General features: G+C 40.6%; 1 protein-coding gene across 35 annotated transcripts in view; it reads left to right on the plus strand.

The window, feature by feature from the left end:
- Positions 1-15,233, plus strand: part of MADD (MAP kinase activating death domain) — a 71,616-nt gene that overhangs the window by 20,349 nt on the left and 36,034 nt on the right. For 8 of the 35 annotated variants that reach the window (XM_027641867.1, XM_027641871.1, XM_027641894.1 and 5 more), the window contains 16 exons: positions 145-258; positions 957-1,037; positions 2,206-2,262; positions 3,016-3,194; positions 3,768-4,003; positions 4,371-4,527; positions 5,488-5,594; positions 6,455-6,648; positions 7,252-7,583; positions 8,200-8,339; positions 9,584-9,685; positions 10,532-10,570; positions 11,605-11,664; positions 12,122-12,224; positions 13,873-14,059; positions 14,233-14,383. In XM_027641867.1, the coding sequence (XP_027497668.1) occupies positions 145-258; positions 957-1,037; positions 2,206-2,262; positions 3,016-3,194; positions 3,768-4,003; positions 4,371-4,527; positions 5,488-5,594; positions 6,455-6,648; positions 7,252-7,583; positions 8,200-8,339; positions 9,584-9,685; positions 10,532-10,570; positions 11,605-11,664; positions 12,122-12,224; positions 13,873-14,059; positions 14,233-14,383 (2,239 nt within the window). The remainder of the gene's footprint in view (positions 1-144; positions 259-956; positions 1,038-2,205; positions 2,263-3,015; positions 3,195-3,767; positions 4,004-4,370; positions 4,528-5,487; positions 5,595-6,454; positions 6,649-7,251; positions 7,584-8,199; positions 8,340-9,583; positions 9,686-10,531; positions 10,571-11,604; positions 11,665-12,121; positions 12,225-13,872; positions 14,060-14,232; positions 14,384-15,233) is intronic. The other 27 variants (XM_027641881.1, XM_027641888.1, XM_027641895.1 and 24 more) reach the window with 14 other exon arrangements.

The raw sequence follows: 15,233 nt of genomic DNA on the forward strand, positions 1-15,233 counted from the left end.
GTACGATATTAATTACTTATTTATCAATGCCTTTTGTGTTGTCTGCTCTGCTATAAACATATTGTAGTCAATAAATAAATATTTAGGAAGAATGGTAATATCTAATACTGATCTTGTCCTTAGTAAAGTCCGTCTTTCTCTCAGTTGCTTCTAGCCCCTACGCCTTATATCATTGGTGTTCCAGCAAGTTTCTTTCTTTACAAACTGGATTTTAAGATGCCTGATGATGTTTGGCTTATTGACCTGGATACCAACAGGGTAAGTAGTATCCATCAGGACTTGTGGCTTTGTTTCCAGGGAACTGTGTACTTTCTTCAGTGTACCTACTGAGAATTTAATAATGCCTGCCCTCGGTCTGTCTTTGCCACTCCCATCTTAAACTTTAGGGTTCCATTCCTTATTGTGTCTCAAGGTTCCCATTTCTTTTGCATGAGGTATCCTTTTTCAGTTAATCCATCTGGCTATATCATTAGAAGATAAATCCTCAAACAAATGATAAAGCTTTCTTCTTGACTGCTTGTGAGACTGTTTCTTATAGTCCTACCTAAGAAACCCAATCTGTTCAGAGCCTTCCAGCAGCCTTGGTTGTCATGATTCAAATGGGGCTATGTATCTCACTTTCTACAGAGGTATGAGCAAGGCTAATTCCAGGGAAATGTGTAAACCATCATCTACTTGATGGAAAGTGTGAGGTCATTCAAACTTCTCTTTCTTCTGTGGTAAATGATAAAGTAACTCCACTGTTTGGGATACTGTAAACAAAAACAACCATAGAAAAGTGAACATCAAAGTGAGATGCGGCTGTATGTGTGTCAGATTGTGGTTTTTTAATTATTAATTATTTTACTTTATGACTTCTATTCCTTGGTCTCTAGGGTGGTGGAGATTCAGGAGATTCTGTTTTGGAAATGACTGCAGATCAGGAATTTTTAGTTTGTTGCTGTGCTTAATTCCAGGTGATTGTTCCCACAAATGCGGAATCTTTGCCAGCACTGCCGGAACCAGAAGCTTCAGAGCTGAAAAAGCATCTGAAACAGGTAATATGCGCTTTGAGGAAAGGACTCAGATTCAGTAGAACTTAGCAGATGTAGTCTTGCCCAGCTCTTCTGCTATAGTGGGTAAGAATGCAATGGAAATATAAAGCTGAAATGGCCCTGTACACAATAGATAGTTTCTGATTTTTACTGTTGTTTGGGGCTAACTTATTTCCAGTTGGTGCAGGAAGTTCCAGATTCCTCCTTTACGTTTGCCATGTGGGCTTTAAACTCTTGACTTGATCCATCAAGCTATGATCATCTTTGTTTCCCCTCCATTCACAGATCTGTGTGTGAGGTCTCAGTCTCTCCTCTCAGGTCCTGCTAAGCCATTAATCAGCTTGGGTCATCCTGGCTGATCGTGTCAAGCAGGTTTTATCTCTTTATTTCTGTTTTCCTTATGCACGCTGCATGCAGTATCTAAAGGTAAAGGTGTTACTAATGTGATGAGGTTTGCTCTTTCGTCGTAGACCAAGAGAGCAAAGTGTGTAACCTCTGTCATACCCCAGTACCTGCTGTCAGCACAGATGGAAGTGATGTGTTGCCTGGAGTTTTGTTAGAACAACCTTCCCCCCACTGCTGCCTCACCCCCTTGCAATTTCAGGCACTCTTTAGCAAAACTCTCTCACTAGGGTAAAGTTGGGTATCAGAAGAACAAATTGCAGTTTTTTTGAAGCCATGTTTAAGATTCTCAGAGTCTGCACTCAAATTCAGCTTACATCCCTATGTATTCCTTATGGGCATTATCATTAAGAGTTTACCATTGGCAAAGAAGGAGTGCTGCTGGTTGCTGTACAAAGTAGACAAGACAAAATTGTGGCCCACATCACTAAGGTTAATGTTTTATATGCCTTTGGGTCTTAGAGTCAATGAATGAATTTCGGGATATCTGCTTTTAAACTGTAGTAGGAAGTTCTTAGCTGCATCATTAAGGACAGCAGGCTTTCCAGTTTTCAAAGTGTCAAGATGTGAATGTTTGGGGGTGGGGCAGTTAGACCTCTTTCCTAAGATGTGCTTATTTTGTGGTCCCTTTTGTTTCCTCTCATTTGTGATATTTGGTAGTAATAGACTTTTTTTTTTTCCTTCCATCTGTTTCTCTGTGATCATGTGTTCGTCTTGGCTCTGATGGGCTGCTGTGGTGTTATTATATGGTCTTCCATCTTGCCTCCAGTGTCTGGTTAGCATGACTGCAATCACTCAGAAACAGCTGCTCACTCCCGACAACAAGGTTCTTTATTTTATTCTTTTCCCCTCAATTTTCCATTTTACACTTTTCCTTTGGAGGTTTTGTTTTTGTTTGTTTGGTTTTATGTATTTTTTTTTTAATGAAAAGACGAAGCCTCAGTGGGCAAATGGGATACACGAGGAAGATTTAGGATAGGTCTGGGTGTCCAGGGCTGATTTATCACTTGTGCTGCTCCAGTGTGTATCCATGAAAACTTTATGAGGGTTGAAGAGGATGGTAGCTTTATGGAGAGATGAAGACTCCAATTAGATGGAAAGTGGAGGTTTGCAGGGATAGAGGCAGATGTTTGTGTTAAGGTGTCTTCACATTGTCCTGGTATATCAAACTCACTGGCTGAATGGCCAAGTTGCAAGGCAAGTTTCAAGGCCTTAGGTCCCAAGATGTATTCAAAATGCACATGGGAATAACTCTACAGTAAGTCGTATGCGGAGCCATACTACTTGTGATCCTATTTGGTCTATCTGTTTTCATGTCAGGAATGATCTATCAAAGTGGACTTCGGTGCTACTCCTTGACTGGCTCCAGAACTGTTTAAGCAATGAAGAGATCATTATGACAATAAACATAAAGGAGGGCCTGGAGATATTTATTGACTCAGCATAGGAGGTGGTTTAAAACAAATTAATGGAGCATGCACAATTGTTGCAATTGCCTAGAGGGCAGGGTAGCTCTGATCTCTCTTTTGTTCCTTGAATAACTGTTCTTGCTGAATGTGTGCATAATGTCCTTCGTTAGGCCCTGGCCAGCATGAGTCTGAATACTCAGCCCATTCTTAATCTAGAGAAGTTCCAGGAGGGGCAGGAGGTGCCACTGCTGCTGGGAAGACCACAGAATGATTTGCAGTCTACTCCCTCCACAGAATTCAACCCCCTGATCTATGGAAATGATGTGGACTCTGTCGATGTGGCTACCAGGTGAGGTGGAACAGCAAGGTACCATTGAGTCTTCATAAAAAAGCACAAACACTTCTGTGGGTAACACAGCATCTTCCAGGTTCTATTGCAGATTCTACTTCACATCATGGGGGGAAAAAGAGCAGAAATTACAGTGTTTATCTCAGATCTATTAACTGCATGAACATAAGTGTAGCTTGAGGGCGTGTTTTGTTTCTTGCATTTTCCTATAAATCATCCACTTTACCTGGATTTGTCAGTCTGATATTGTATCCTCAGCTTAAATCCCAAGCCTTGAACTACAAAAAAAGCTGGAGACTTAGTTGTCACCTCAGCTAGTGGATATGAGAATTATATCCTTCATCCTTTATATTGGTGAACTAGGTGGTGAGTTAGAACGAAGTGATTTCTTGGGTCCTGGTTTGTTTTTTTGCTTTTATTTTTTTCAAGACAACTGTTTTCTAAGACAACTTAGGTTACTATTCTTCAAAGGTTTGAAACATTGCCTATTGCATAACTTTTAAAGCCTCTCTGTCTTCTTTTCTGTTATGTTCTGTGTTTTTATCTGATATATTGTTCTCTGTTTCTTTTTAGAGTTGCTATGGTGAGATTCTTCAACTCACCAAATGTTTTGCAAGGTTTCCAAATGCATACTCGCACTCTTCGTCTCTTCCCACGACCAGTGGTGGCCTTCCAGGCAAATTCTTTTCTTGCCTCTAGGCCGAAGCAAACACCTTTTGCAGATAAGCTTTCCAGAACACAGGCAGTAGAATACTTTGGAGAATGGTCACTCAATCCTACTAACTATGCTTTCCAAAGAATTCATAACAGTAAGTTTCGGTCTCGTCTTTCCTGGACTTGGACATAATGCAGGAACTTAAAAAGCAAAGAGATTCTAGGGAAGGACTTAATTTTGTACCGTATTGTTCCTGATGGGGAGGGAAGTTCAGTTCAAAGAATATTTTTCTATTTTTATGTGTATACTCATGTTTCTACCAAGTTAGCTCTGCTGTTTGCCACTCCTTCAATTGATTTTAGCTTTTGTCTTGTTTGATTACAGAGAAGTCTTGTAGGCTTCTTAGAGTAGAGACTGTCCCTTTCTTTGTGCAAGAGTCAGTAAAGGGTAGTTTCACTGTGAATGAAGCCTTTGACACCAACAAATTAGTTCAGTTAATGCTCTCCTTGTATTTTGTGCAGACATGTTTGACCCAGCCCTGATTGGTGACAAACCCAAGTGGTATGCTCACCAGCTGCAGCCGATCCACTATCGAGTCTATGACAGTAATTCACAGCTGGCTGAAGCACTGAATATCCCAGCAGAGAAAGAAACAGATTCTGATTCCACTGATGACAGGTTAGTAGGGAACATGGCCCTAGAACACATGATAATTACTTCAAATTGCTGAACCTCTCTTCCTACTTCATGTTTGCAGCCTTTTCCTGTAGCTTGCCAGGTTGCTGTTTAATTTCTTCTGTCTGGGCAGAGTACTGACACTGAAGTAAATTTTTGCACTGCTTTGTTATCACAACAAACCTCTTAACCCTTTGTTGTCATTTAAAGTGGTTCTCCATAAGTATTTTCCTGTTTTCTTTTACTACCTCTGTGCCACTTGACATTTGGCATATCCTCACACCCTAAGATTTTTTTTCCTCCATGCTGTTCCTTCTTTAGTTATTTCTATTGCAGTACTACAAATACTCCCACCCATCCTACCACTCTTTCAAATCTCTGTTCCCTACCCACAGTTATGCAAAGCTTGTTAGTACTACTCACTGCCTGGGACCTCCTTGTGGGTTCAGTAAAATGAAAGGAAACTTTTTTGTTATAGTAGGTTTTGGCCATATTTCCTGGAGTTTTTTGTCTAGTTTCATTATCCTTCATTCCCTCCTAGTCTGTGAGATATTGCAGGCTTGGACTTGCACATATTTTACATTCTACACAGCACCAGTGGTGCTAACAGAGTGGCTTTTATCATTAGTGTAAAAAGGAAATGGTTTTATTTGTGATTTCCTGTTCTCTTGAAGTTGGCCTACATAAACACATACATATTTTGTGAATTAATGCACCATTCTCTGCTCACTTATACATGGCCTCATTAACTCTGCTAAGAGGCTTTAAATCCCATCTCTCTTCATGTACCTGAAAGTTATATTTTATGCTCTGACCTTTCATAAAGCTGACTTGTGAAATTTGCTTGTAGATATTATAATATGAGATTTATCCATGAAGACAGTGGCAATTCACATCTTTAAAATGTCAGGCCCTGCTGTTGCTTTTATGCTGCCACTCATCTCTCTTTCTCACCTGTTGTGGCAGCGGCAGTGACAGTGTCGACTATGACGACTCAAGTTCCTCCTACTCCTCCCTTGGTGACTTTGTCAGTGAGATGATGAAATGTGACATTAATGGTGATACCCCAAGTGAGTAACTTTGAGCTTTACTTTCACGAGGTCCACATGGGTTCCCTTTCATCATTCATCTGCACTTTGGGAAAAATGCTTCCCCTAAGTCCCTGAATCAGAACAAGGTATTGTTCCACTGAGGTCTTGCTCTGAGGTAGAAGTGTGTTCTATACTTCTTCAGTATCCAGGGGTAGGCTGAAAAAGGACATTTCTCTTGCTTAGAAACAATGCCCTACAAAGGACACTGTGTGGGGAGGAAGAACAGAAATAGGTGCTGCTGAACGAAACTGTCTCACTAGATCTGGAACCAACGTGCTGTTTCCAGTAAATACTGTGCAATATGGGTAGCAGAGTGTGAGCTGTTTTCTGCCCCTGCATATCGGTTCTCAGTCCTGGCTTTAATGTATCACTCTATCCTAACGGAGACAAAAAAATGCATTCTCTGTGGCTTGTATGGAAGCTGCATAAACTCTCACTTTCTTCAATAAAAATCTAGGAGTGCCAAAACATTTCTTGTGTCCCAAGGACAAGAGGTAAATAATCATAAGCTGCAACAAAAGAAGCTCTGCTTGGACATAAGGAAAAGAACTTCATGCTTATTTTAGTTAAATGGGTTCCCAGGATCACCGTAGAATGTCAAGCCTTGAAAACTTTCAAAACTCAGTGGGACAAAGCCCTGAGAAACCTACTTTAATTTTGAGGTTAACCTCTGCTTTGAGCAGAGAGTTGGAATAGGTTACCTCCAAAAGCCCTTTACAACCTAAATTTTTGTGCAAGTTTATTCTGGTGAGCAGTACTCATCTACTAGGGATCTTTAGTTAGTTGGACAAAAGGCTGAGGAAAAAAGTGTTGTTTAATGAAAAATAATGTGTTTGCAGATGTTGACCCCCTGACTCATGCAGCCCTTGGTGATGCTAGTGAAGTGGAATTTGATGATTTTCAAGAATATTCAGGGGATATGGATGAACAGACCATGGACAGTGAGAACTCCCAGGAGACCAACCAGCCTCGTTCAAGTTCCAGTACTACAGCCAGTAGCAGCCCCAGCACTGTCATCCATGGAGCAAATCATGTGTGTACTGAGATGAGTTCAGCCTCAAGATCAACGTATTAGGAGATAAAGAATGGGAGAATGCACATGGTTCTTTCTTAGAAGGGCAAAAGCTAATAGGACTGTGAAACCATGCACAGATTAAATTGCATGCTCTCCCTGGACTTCTGAGGAAGGTGGAGTTTGCTGGTACCCTATTGTGCTGGGATAGACCATTCCTGTACAAAAAGTTCCAATGCGTTGAAAAATGCAGCGCTAGCAGAGAGAAATGATCCAGATTGTGACTACAGGAATTCCTTTTACAGAGTCTGGAAAGACCTGATGTGTTTAGAGGAACAGAGTGGTGTGGGGAAACTTAAGAATCTGTGGTTGGTTGAGAAGAATGGGAATTACTTGCATAACCACCAAACATGGTAATGGAAAGCCATTATCTTGAGCTAACACTTACTATTAAGATCTGGTTTACAGGGGGCTAAGTCCTGAGAAAAATGCACAAATACTGCAGTATATACAAAGTCTTAGGTTAGAGGCACAGATAGTGGGGATGGGGGGGGGGCAGTAGCAAGCATCAGAGACTGTGCAAACTTCCCAGTTTGAAATAATTGTTCTTGTCCTGCCCTTCAGTTGTATGTAATGCAAACTAGCGAACAGATCAATGATTTGACTGGTCCACAGGAGGCAACAGACTCGGCAGAAATAGAAGAGAAGTTGGCTGCTGGATTTTCAAACCACCTCCCTTCCTTGCCACTGCAACCAGGCTTTCCCAAGATAAGCTTGGATCGTCGTGAGAGTGACATCGCAGCTGGCAGCATGAGCTCCTCAGAAGGGGTAGTGAGGAAGCGAGAGTATGACAATCCATACTTTGAACCTCAGTATGGTTTTCCTACAGAGGATGAAGATGATGAGCAGGAAGAGAGCTACACCCCAAGATTTGACCAGAATCTCAATGGAAGCAGGTGAGTCCTTGTCTCCTGCCCTTCTGTACAGCACTTCTGGGTTTTCTGTCTGCTTCATGTAGTTTAACATTCATTCAAATGTCTTTTGCACCTGAAATGTGTTGTTGATCACTCTCATCTAATATTGAAATGCTGTCAACCCTTCTGGTTTGAGTAAAAGCACTTGCTCAGTTCCCTCAGTTCCTTGCTTTTATGTAAGCAGTAGGAGCTATGAGAATTATCAGTTCTTTCTAGAACATTCTAGCAGAAATCTACTGATTTCTGAAAACTGTTGACCAATTTTTTTTTGTGTGAAGCTTTGTCTTTTGGGGGAAAGATAGTATAGTGATTGATGACAATGGATTTTCTTGTTATTGCTTTCAAAACAGAACCATTTCACCCCCAGATCCACCAATGCCTTTTTGTAGACAGGTTTTCAGCATGCCCTGAAAGGCAATAAAAACCTGAATGTAAAGATGTTCAGTTTTTCTTTTCTTTTCTTTCCCAAGAGGTACAGGTAGTGTAGTGAAAACTGGTGGGGAATGAGACCAACATCAGTCTCCCACAGTAGTACAATGTGCTGTTTTGGGATGGGAGGGGGAAATGCTAATAATCGTTGTACTTAATTTCTTTAAAGGTCTCAGAAGTTACTCCGGCCAAACAGTTTAAAATTGGCCAATGATTCTGATGCAGATTCAGATTCCAGGGCCAGCTCCCCAAACTCTACTGTCTCCAACAACAGCAGTGAAGGTTTTGGGGGCATCATGTCTTTTGCAAGTAGGTACAAGTGCATTCATTAAGCCAGTTTTATTTATTTTATTAGAGCTTACAGAGAGATGGAATAGAGGGATTGCTAGTTAAGAGAATGACTTGGTTTCCAAATTGTTATCAACTCCCCAGAAGTCATGTGGGGAGCCACAGGACCTATTTAGCTTACACTACTGACAACTACAGCTTTATGATTTTTTCATAAAGTAAGTAAGAAGGACTTTATGTAGTTAGCCCCTTGAGTTGTGTGGCACTTCAGGGCACAGATGAGAAATTCTTTCAGTTTCATTCAAAGAAAGCATCATGCTGATACAAAAATCTTACAGTGTTATACCTTCCATGCTGCCATATTGAGTGTTTAGGTACCAGATTCAATTTCTTGACCGTGCTCACCTACTTTCAATTATATTTTAATAAAAAACCCTACAGACATGGAAAACTAATTTAGGATTTCTTAGTAAGAAGACATGGCCAGTTGAGTCTTGCACTATAGTGGGGAGCAGTGAAAGAAGTTTGCAGCAGTGGGGAAAATATATTGGATGTTCTGGTAAAATGACTGTTACTAAAATAAGGCTGCAAAAAACCAAAAAGAAGGAACCAAAGCAAATTGAAATAGTACGCCGACATTTTAAATAAATAACTTGAAGTGTTAATCAGCTCCGTGATCTAAATATGATGCTTTCAGGCTGTCTAGAGGCTTAACCAGATGGTGATAACATTATCAAGTTCTTAAGATTTGTCTGTACCAGGTAGAACGTATGTTTTTTCCTAATAAATGAAAAACTTCTATTTCAAAAAGCATGGTTCTGTGACAGATTTACAGTGTTTCACAAGACAGAGTGCACAGTCCTCACTTCAGAGGTACAGGTTTGGAGATGTGTCACCCTGTTTTCTCATGTGGCCCAGTCATTCCTTTGCCCCCCAAAAGAGGATCAAACTAGAAGATACAGTTAAAGTGATGTTATCTGTTTAAGTGCAGGAAGACAGGTGGACATTGCTGTTACATTTAAGACTCAAAGATCCAACAGCAATTATTGTGATGTAAAAGCTAAAACTTATGTTTTTGTACAATTTAGAATAATCTGGTTATAGATTTGGTTGCAATGTAAATGAGATCATGTTATGCTTGTGAGGCTTTTGGGTAATAAAGAACAACTTAATCATTAAGGATCTAGAATAAGATGGTGAATTACAGAAGACTGCGTGTGTGCAGTGAGCACTAGGCATTTAATTTTTTTCTTCTTCTGTCTTAGGCAGCTTGTACAGAAACCACAGCACAAGTTTCAGTTTGTCCAACTTAGCCTTACCAACGAAAGTTGGGAGAGACAAGAATACTCCTTTTCCCAGCCTGAAAGGTAACCATTTTTCCCTTTGTCTTCTACAGCTTTTACTGTTCTTGTGACTTGGAAGTCTGAGGTCTTACGTCTAACAGGAATCCTGGGGGTGATGCATTTTTGTTGTTTGGGTAGTACCTGTCTTAAGGATCAAGACAGTAAATTGTCTTGATATTTCTCAGTCAGTCTTCTTCCTAAAAATTGGACTGTGTTGGAATGGGAGAGTGTCTGGTCTAGCCTGAGTTAACACATACATTATGAATGTTGGTTTTGTTTTGTATTTTGTTTTATTTTTAAGTACTTAGTGTAAAGAATGGGAACCAAAGATGTAGGTCCTACTTTTGTGCTGCCACTATCTTCATGACTAGCCTTAGGTAATTTATTAGAGCAATGATGCAGCCTTTGTAAGTGGGGGTAATGCCATCCTCCCATGGAGACTGGAGTTTACGTGAGTTTCCGAAGTGTTTGTAGTCTTTTCAGATCACTAAATAGAAAATCAAATTATAACCATACTTCAGCTCTCTCAGAGTGAAGATCAATCCCTAGCACATGTGCACAATCTTTTCATTAGAACATCTCCTGTTTGTCTGCAGTATCAATAGTTAGTATGTCTGAATGGGCACTAGAGAAATGACCCTTGTACCATGGAAGTTAGAAAGCCTGATCACCCTGGTACCAGCTGTAATAACACAAGATGACTGAGCATGTGCTGGTGTCTTAGTGCTGAGACCTTTTCAGATGCTAAACTGGGGAGAGATTTTATTTTGCCTTTTGAGTTATTCTGTCTGATTAGAACGTACTGCTTTTGTTTTAATATGTTGATTTTTTTCATTTATTTTTTCCTCCTCATCACTTTTATCGGTAAAGATTACTTTAATCTGGAATTGGGAAGGGATGTGGATGAAGGTTGGTATGATATTTTGCTGACCTTTGACCTTGTAGAAACAAAGACCAAAAGCTGGATTTTATGTTTCTGCTTTGGACTTTGTTTTTGAGACAAGTAATCATTCCCTATATGTAAATGAGGAGTAACAGGACTGGTAGGGTGAAAACACTAGCAGAAACTCTGCACAGTTGTTTTTGTCAACCTTTTACCAGTTGGTTATGTTTTCATGTCCAGTTGTGCTGGATAAGAAACATGCTTCATGTTGGGGTTATTTCCTTGAGTACTCTTAATGACTGATTCCATGCATTGGAAGAAAACAGTGATGGGGTTTGCCATTCCACGTTCATGCTTTGTGCCTCATCTTCTGCACTTTGATGTTCTTTTCTTGACTATTTTAATCCTGTAAGGCCTTTGAAGTTACTATGCAGATATGAGGATGGGATTTCTGTGGAATAGCTCAGTCTCTTTTATGCATGTGCAAGTGTGTGTGTGTGTGTGTGTGTGTGTGTGTGTGTGTGTGTGTGTTTGTGTTCATTTACATGTGCATGCTGGCTCACTGGGATTCCCACTGCGCACTTTAGTGGTTTTTAAATGCTTTTGTCTTTATTGTACAGATATAAAATTACTGCATTGTTCTTGCCAAGTGTGTGTTTCTAACTGTAATGGGAAATGATGCTGGGACTCCATCTCATTGCTGCTGTTTGACCACTTTCCATCCTCCTTTTTAATTTTTATTTCACGCGCATCCATTAATATTTTTTCTTCGGTGATGCAGATGTTTTTCATAGTGCTATTCAAACACAACACGTGCAGCGATGTTCTTGAAGATGCAATACATTGATTCCACAATACCAAATTTCAAGTCAAGCACTATCTCTTAAGTTATTCTGGCCCTTGTGGTCTTGGGCTTTCAAGCATCCTTCCTGCTCTGGTCTCATCTGGGTTTTGTTTTGAGGGAGGGCTGGGAAGAAGCTGGTAGCTGGATTCGTTTGATGCTGACAGTGGGGCGTGTAGATATTGTAGTACACTACTAATTGTATATTTTGTGTCCCAGTATTTGGGTTAAATACTATAATGGAGATTATTACTGAAGCTGGCCCAGTAAGCAATGAAGGTGGGTTCCCTACAGCATGAGCTGTGCATGATGTAACAGTTTCCAGCATTCCCTATGCCTGACTTTGGGCTACCTTTCTCGCTGGGTAACCAGTACCACATGATCTATACTAGTCACCCTCAATGCATTATGCTTTTACATATGACTAATTTGAAGATGGTTCTTGTTGTGGAACTGCATGCAGAGCAGCCAGAACTTTTCCTGCCTCTCACCTCCTGCTCCCATTACCATCTTCTCTTTTTCTCTCTGCATTACTCCCATTACTGTTTTCTGCCGATGTGTGATGCTAGAATTTGATATATGCTGCTGCTTTTTTGGAGTTTCCATTTTGTTTGAAGTCTGTTACCTGTGATTCAAATAGGTGTGTTAGCCAACTTTAGCATTGCTTGTTACCGTCCCAGGATCAGAATGTTTTCCTCCCACCCCTTTCTCTCATCCTGTTTCCTCTTCTCTTTAGGAAATAGACGAGCTCTTGTGGATCAAAAATCTTCAGTCATAAAGCACAGCCCAACAGTGAAGAGGGAATCTCCATCGCCTCAGGGACGAAGTAGCAATTCCAGGTAATATTGCTAGTTTGAGTGTAATATTGTTTTTTGAGTGTACAGTGTAGTTAGAGTGGCCTCATACTTAGCCAGTTTTTTCTCAGAAGTCTAGCTGTTGAAAACTAAGTAACACTTTTCTGTGGCCCTAGACGTGGACATACTATTGTCTGGGAAGATTCCGTATGGATGGTCTTACAGTTAATAGCACACATTTTTCTGTGCTTCAAAACAGAAATCCTCTTTCTGTCTGAGATCCAAATTTTTCTAGGTTCCTACTTTAACTCAGTAGTTATTTTTTGTAACTGACTGTGTTCTTGACAAGGTGATCTAGCCAGCAGAGTTTTAATGCACCACACAGGGGATCAACTGAGTCAAATGAAGCAGTTTGATTCCATGAATTCGTGTGACATGATTTTCTCAACCTTGGGAAGGAACTCAGAATAGTGCAAGTAAACGTTACTTGACCTGTGCCTGTGCTTTCTCCTCCTATTCTTGTGTAGCAGTCACAGGTAGAGTGAAATTTACTGTGAGCTGCTGGGTTTGGGAGACAAGTGTTATGAGCAGGTTCTTTAAAATTATTAGAGATGCTTCTGCCCAAATTAAGGTGCAAATGAGACCATATACTAAAGTCAGTAGTACAGATTTTTATTCAACAGTAAATGTGAGGTAAAGATAGAAAGAAATAGGGAAAAGAGAGAAAGGGGGAGAGAGTGTGACCAAAAGACATTAAGTAAAAAAAAAGTCACCATTTCACGGATTCCAGTGGAATCCCTTTGATTTCTTCTTGTGTTCTTCTGGGTGATGAGAGTGCCAGCCTTGTTGAAGTGATGATTGCAGTTTGGATCCATTGAGGGAAACCCAGGGTTAGGAGGGAAAAAGCCAGTGGTGGTCAAGGAAGAAGTTAATGATGCCCAGGGTAGTAAGGAAAGTCCTATGTCTTAAGTGAAGTTCCTGCCGTCTTTTACTGGGCTTAGGTGAGGTGGGAATGCCTCTGGTACCTCCCCTGGGGCAGGGAGTTTTACAGTGGACATAATACTGGATCATTTCAGGAGTCTTTGACACCTTTTAAGATGTTACAGCTGCCTGTTACATCAGCACAAGTGAGTCAATTATGGCCCATCAGCAGAGAGGAGTGTCTTCAGGCTGTGTGTGAATTGTTCTGGTGCTTTCCCAGAGGGGAGTTATCACAGCTGGGTCATTTGTGTAAGGACAAAGAACCACTACCCTGCCTAGCCGGATTTGCCTCTCTCCCGATCTTGTTTAACAGCCAGCTTGTAGCCTGAGGTGTTGGATGTGCATGCCCTCAGCACCTGGGTGGTTACTTTATGCACTGTCAGTTTGCACCTTGACTGAGCCATTAGCAGCCCAGTCTTTTACACTTCTGGATACATTCTGCTCCTGGGATAATTGGGTAATAGTACTATTTTTATTGTATCTCAAATTCTGTTGTAGTCCAAATTAGTGGGCATATTTGGGGAGGGGCAGGCTTTGGTGAGCAGTTGCTTCTTTGCACAGTTTGCTACAGTGGCCAAAAGCCTTTTCATGATTTTAACAATGTTTAAGCAATAAACAGTGGTATTTATGTGTCCTGGCCATATCTGTCTTCCCATGCAAGCCAAAGTAAGCAGAGGGTTAACTTTTCCTTGCTTTCTCTTAAATCTCTCAGTGAGAACCAGCAGTTCCTGAAGGAGGTGGTACACAATGTTCTTGATGGGCAGGGTGTTGGCTGGCTGAATATGAAGAGAGTCCGACGTCTGCTGGAGAGTGAGCAGCTCCGTGTCTTTGTACTAAGCAAGCTGAATCGCACCATCCAGTCAGAAGAAGATGCTCGGCAGGATGTCATACAGGACGTGGTCAGTGCTGAACTTAGCAGGGTCCTCATACTCAGTGTCTGCTGAGGCTCAATTTGTAGGAAGTTTTTGTTCATGGCCTTCTAAAAGCTGATGTTACAGCAGTTCTAGAATTTAAGTTATTGAATTGCTTTCTTGCTTCTGAAATAGAAACACTAATGGGATTTTCATTGCAGGAGATCAGCCGCAAGGTTTATAAAGGCATGCTGGACTTGCTGAAGTGCACAGTCTTAAGCTTGGAGCATTCATATGCAAATGCTGGCCTGGGAGGCATGGCCAGTGTTTTTGGCCTGCTAGAGATAGCACATACTCACTATTACAATAAAGGTAAGAAGAGTGTTTATGAGAATACTGTGTTTATGAACCAAACAAGATCCTTATTGTGAAGGTAGCTGTGTTGTACCTTCTGATATTTCAGGGGTTTTACAACACTTTCAAAATGGTGAGAATTGTACCATTGTTACTGAAGGCTTACAAAGCTTGAAGCATGTTTCCTCTTTTTTACACACATTTAACTGGACCAATGCAAAATAACGGCCATACTTATATTTGATTGAAAATGGGAACTGCAGTAAAATACAAAACCTGGAACTTCTACAGGTGAAGTGGAAATTCTGAGAGTGGGGACCTTCAGCTAAAACTGTCACTGTCTTGGAAAGTTGTTGCAGGCAACCTGAATAGGGAGGGAGATATTTATAAGGTGGAACCCTATGAGACTTATGTCTTACCAACAACCTTGCATTACACAATTCTTATACAACCAAGAACTCTTGAAGAGGAAAGTCTGAAAATATCTCTTTATTTTTCATCTTTTTCTTAAGAATATGATTCTTAAGAAAATGCATGCATAAGGAAAATAGCAAAAGATGACAAAAAGCTACATCTCTGCTTAATGTCTGCTTAGTATCTGACTTGGTTGTAATCTCAAATGATAAAAAGTTATTTATTTCATTGTAGCAGAGGAGTAGCATCTACTAAATCCCTTATACTTGGTGTTCAGGGATTTTTTTATGAGTTGGCTTAGATATACCCTGTGGCTTACAAGTTTTCATTTCCAATCATTTTTAGGGTGCTGAGGAATGTAATAAAGGCTGGGCTAGTGGAACAGTCCTGAATGTGGGGAGTAGGTTGATTTTGGTAATTACAAGCCTTTTAGTCTGACACTGATTCTAAGCAA

The sequence above is a fragment of the Corapipo altera genome, unplaced genomic scaffold, assembly GCF_003945725.1.
Source record: "Corapipo altera isolate COAL_440 unplaced genomic scaffold, ASM394572v1 23b, whole genome shotgun sequence".
NCBI classification, from domain to species: domain Eukaryota; kingdom Metazoa; phylum Chordata; class Aves; order Passeriformes; family Pipridae; genus Corapipo; species Corapipo altera.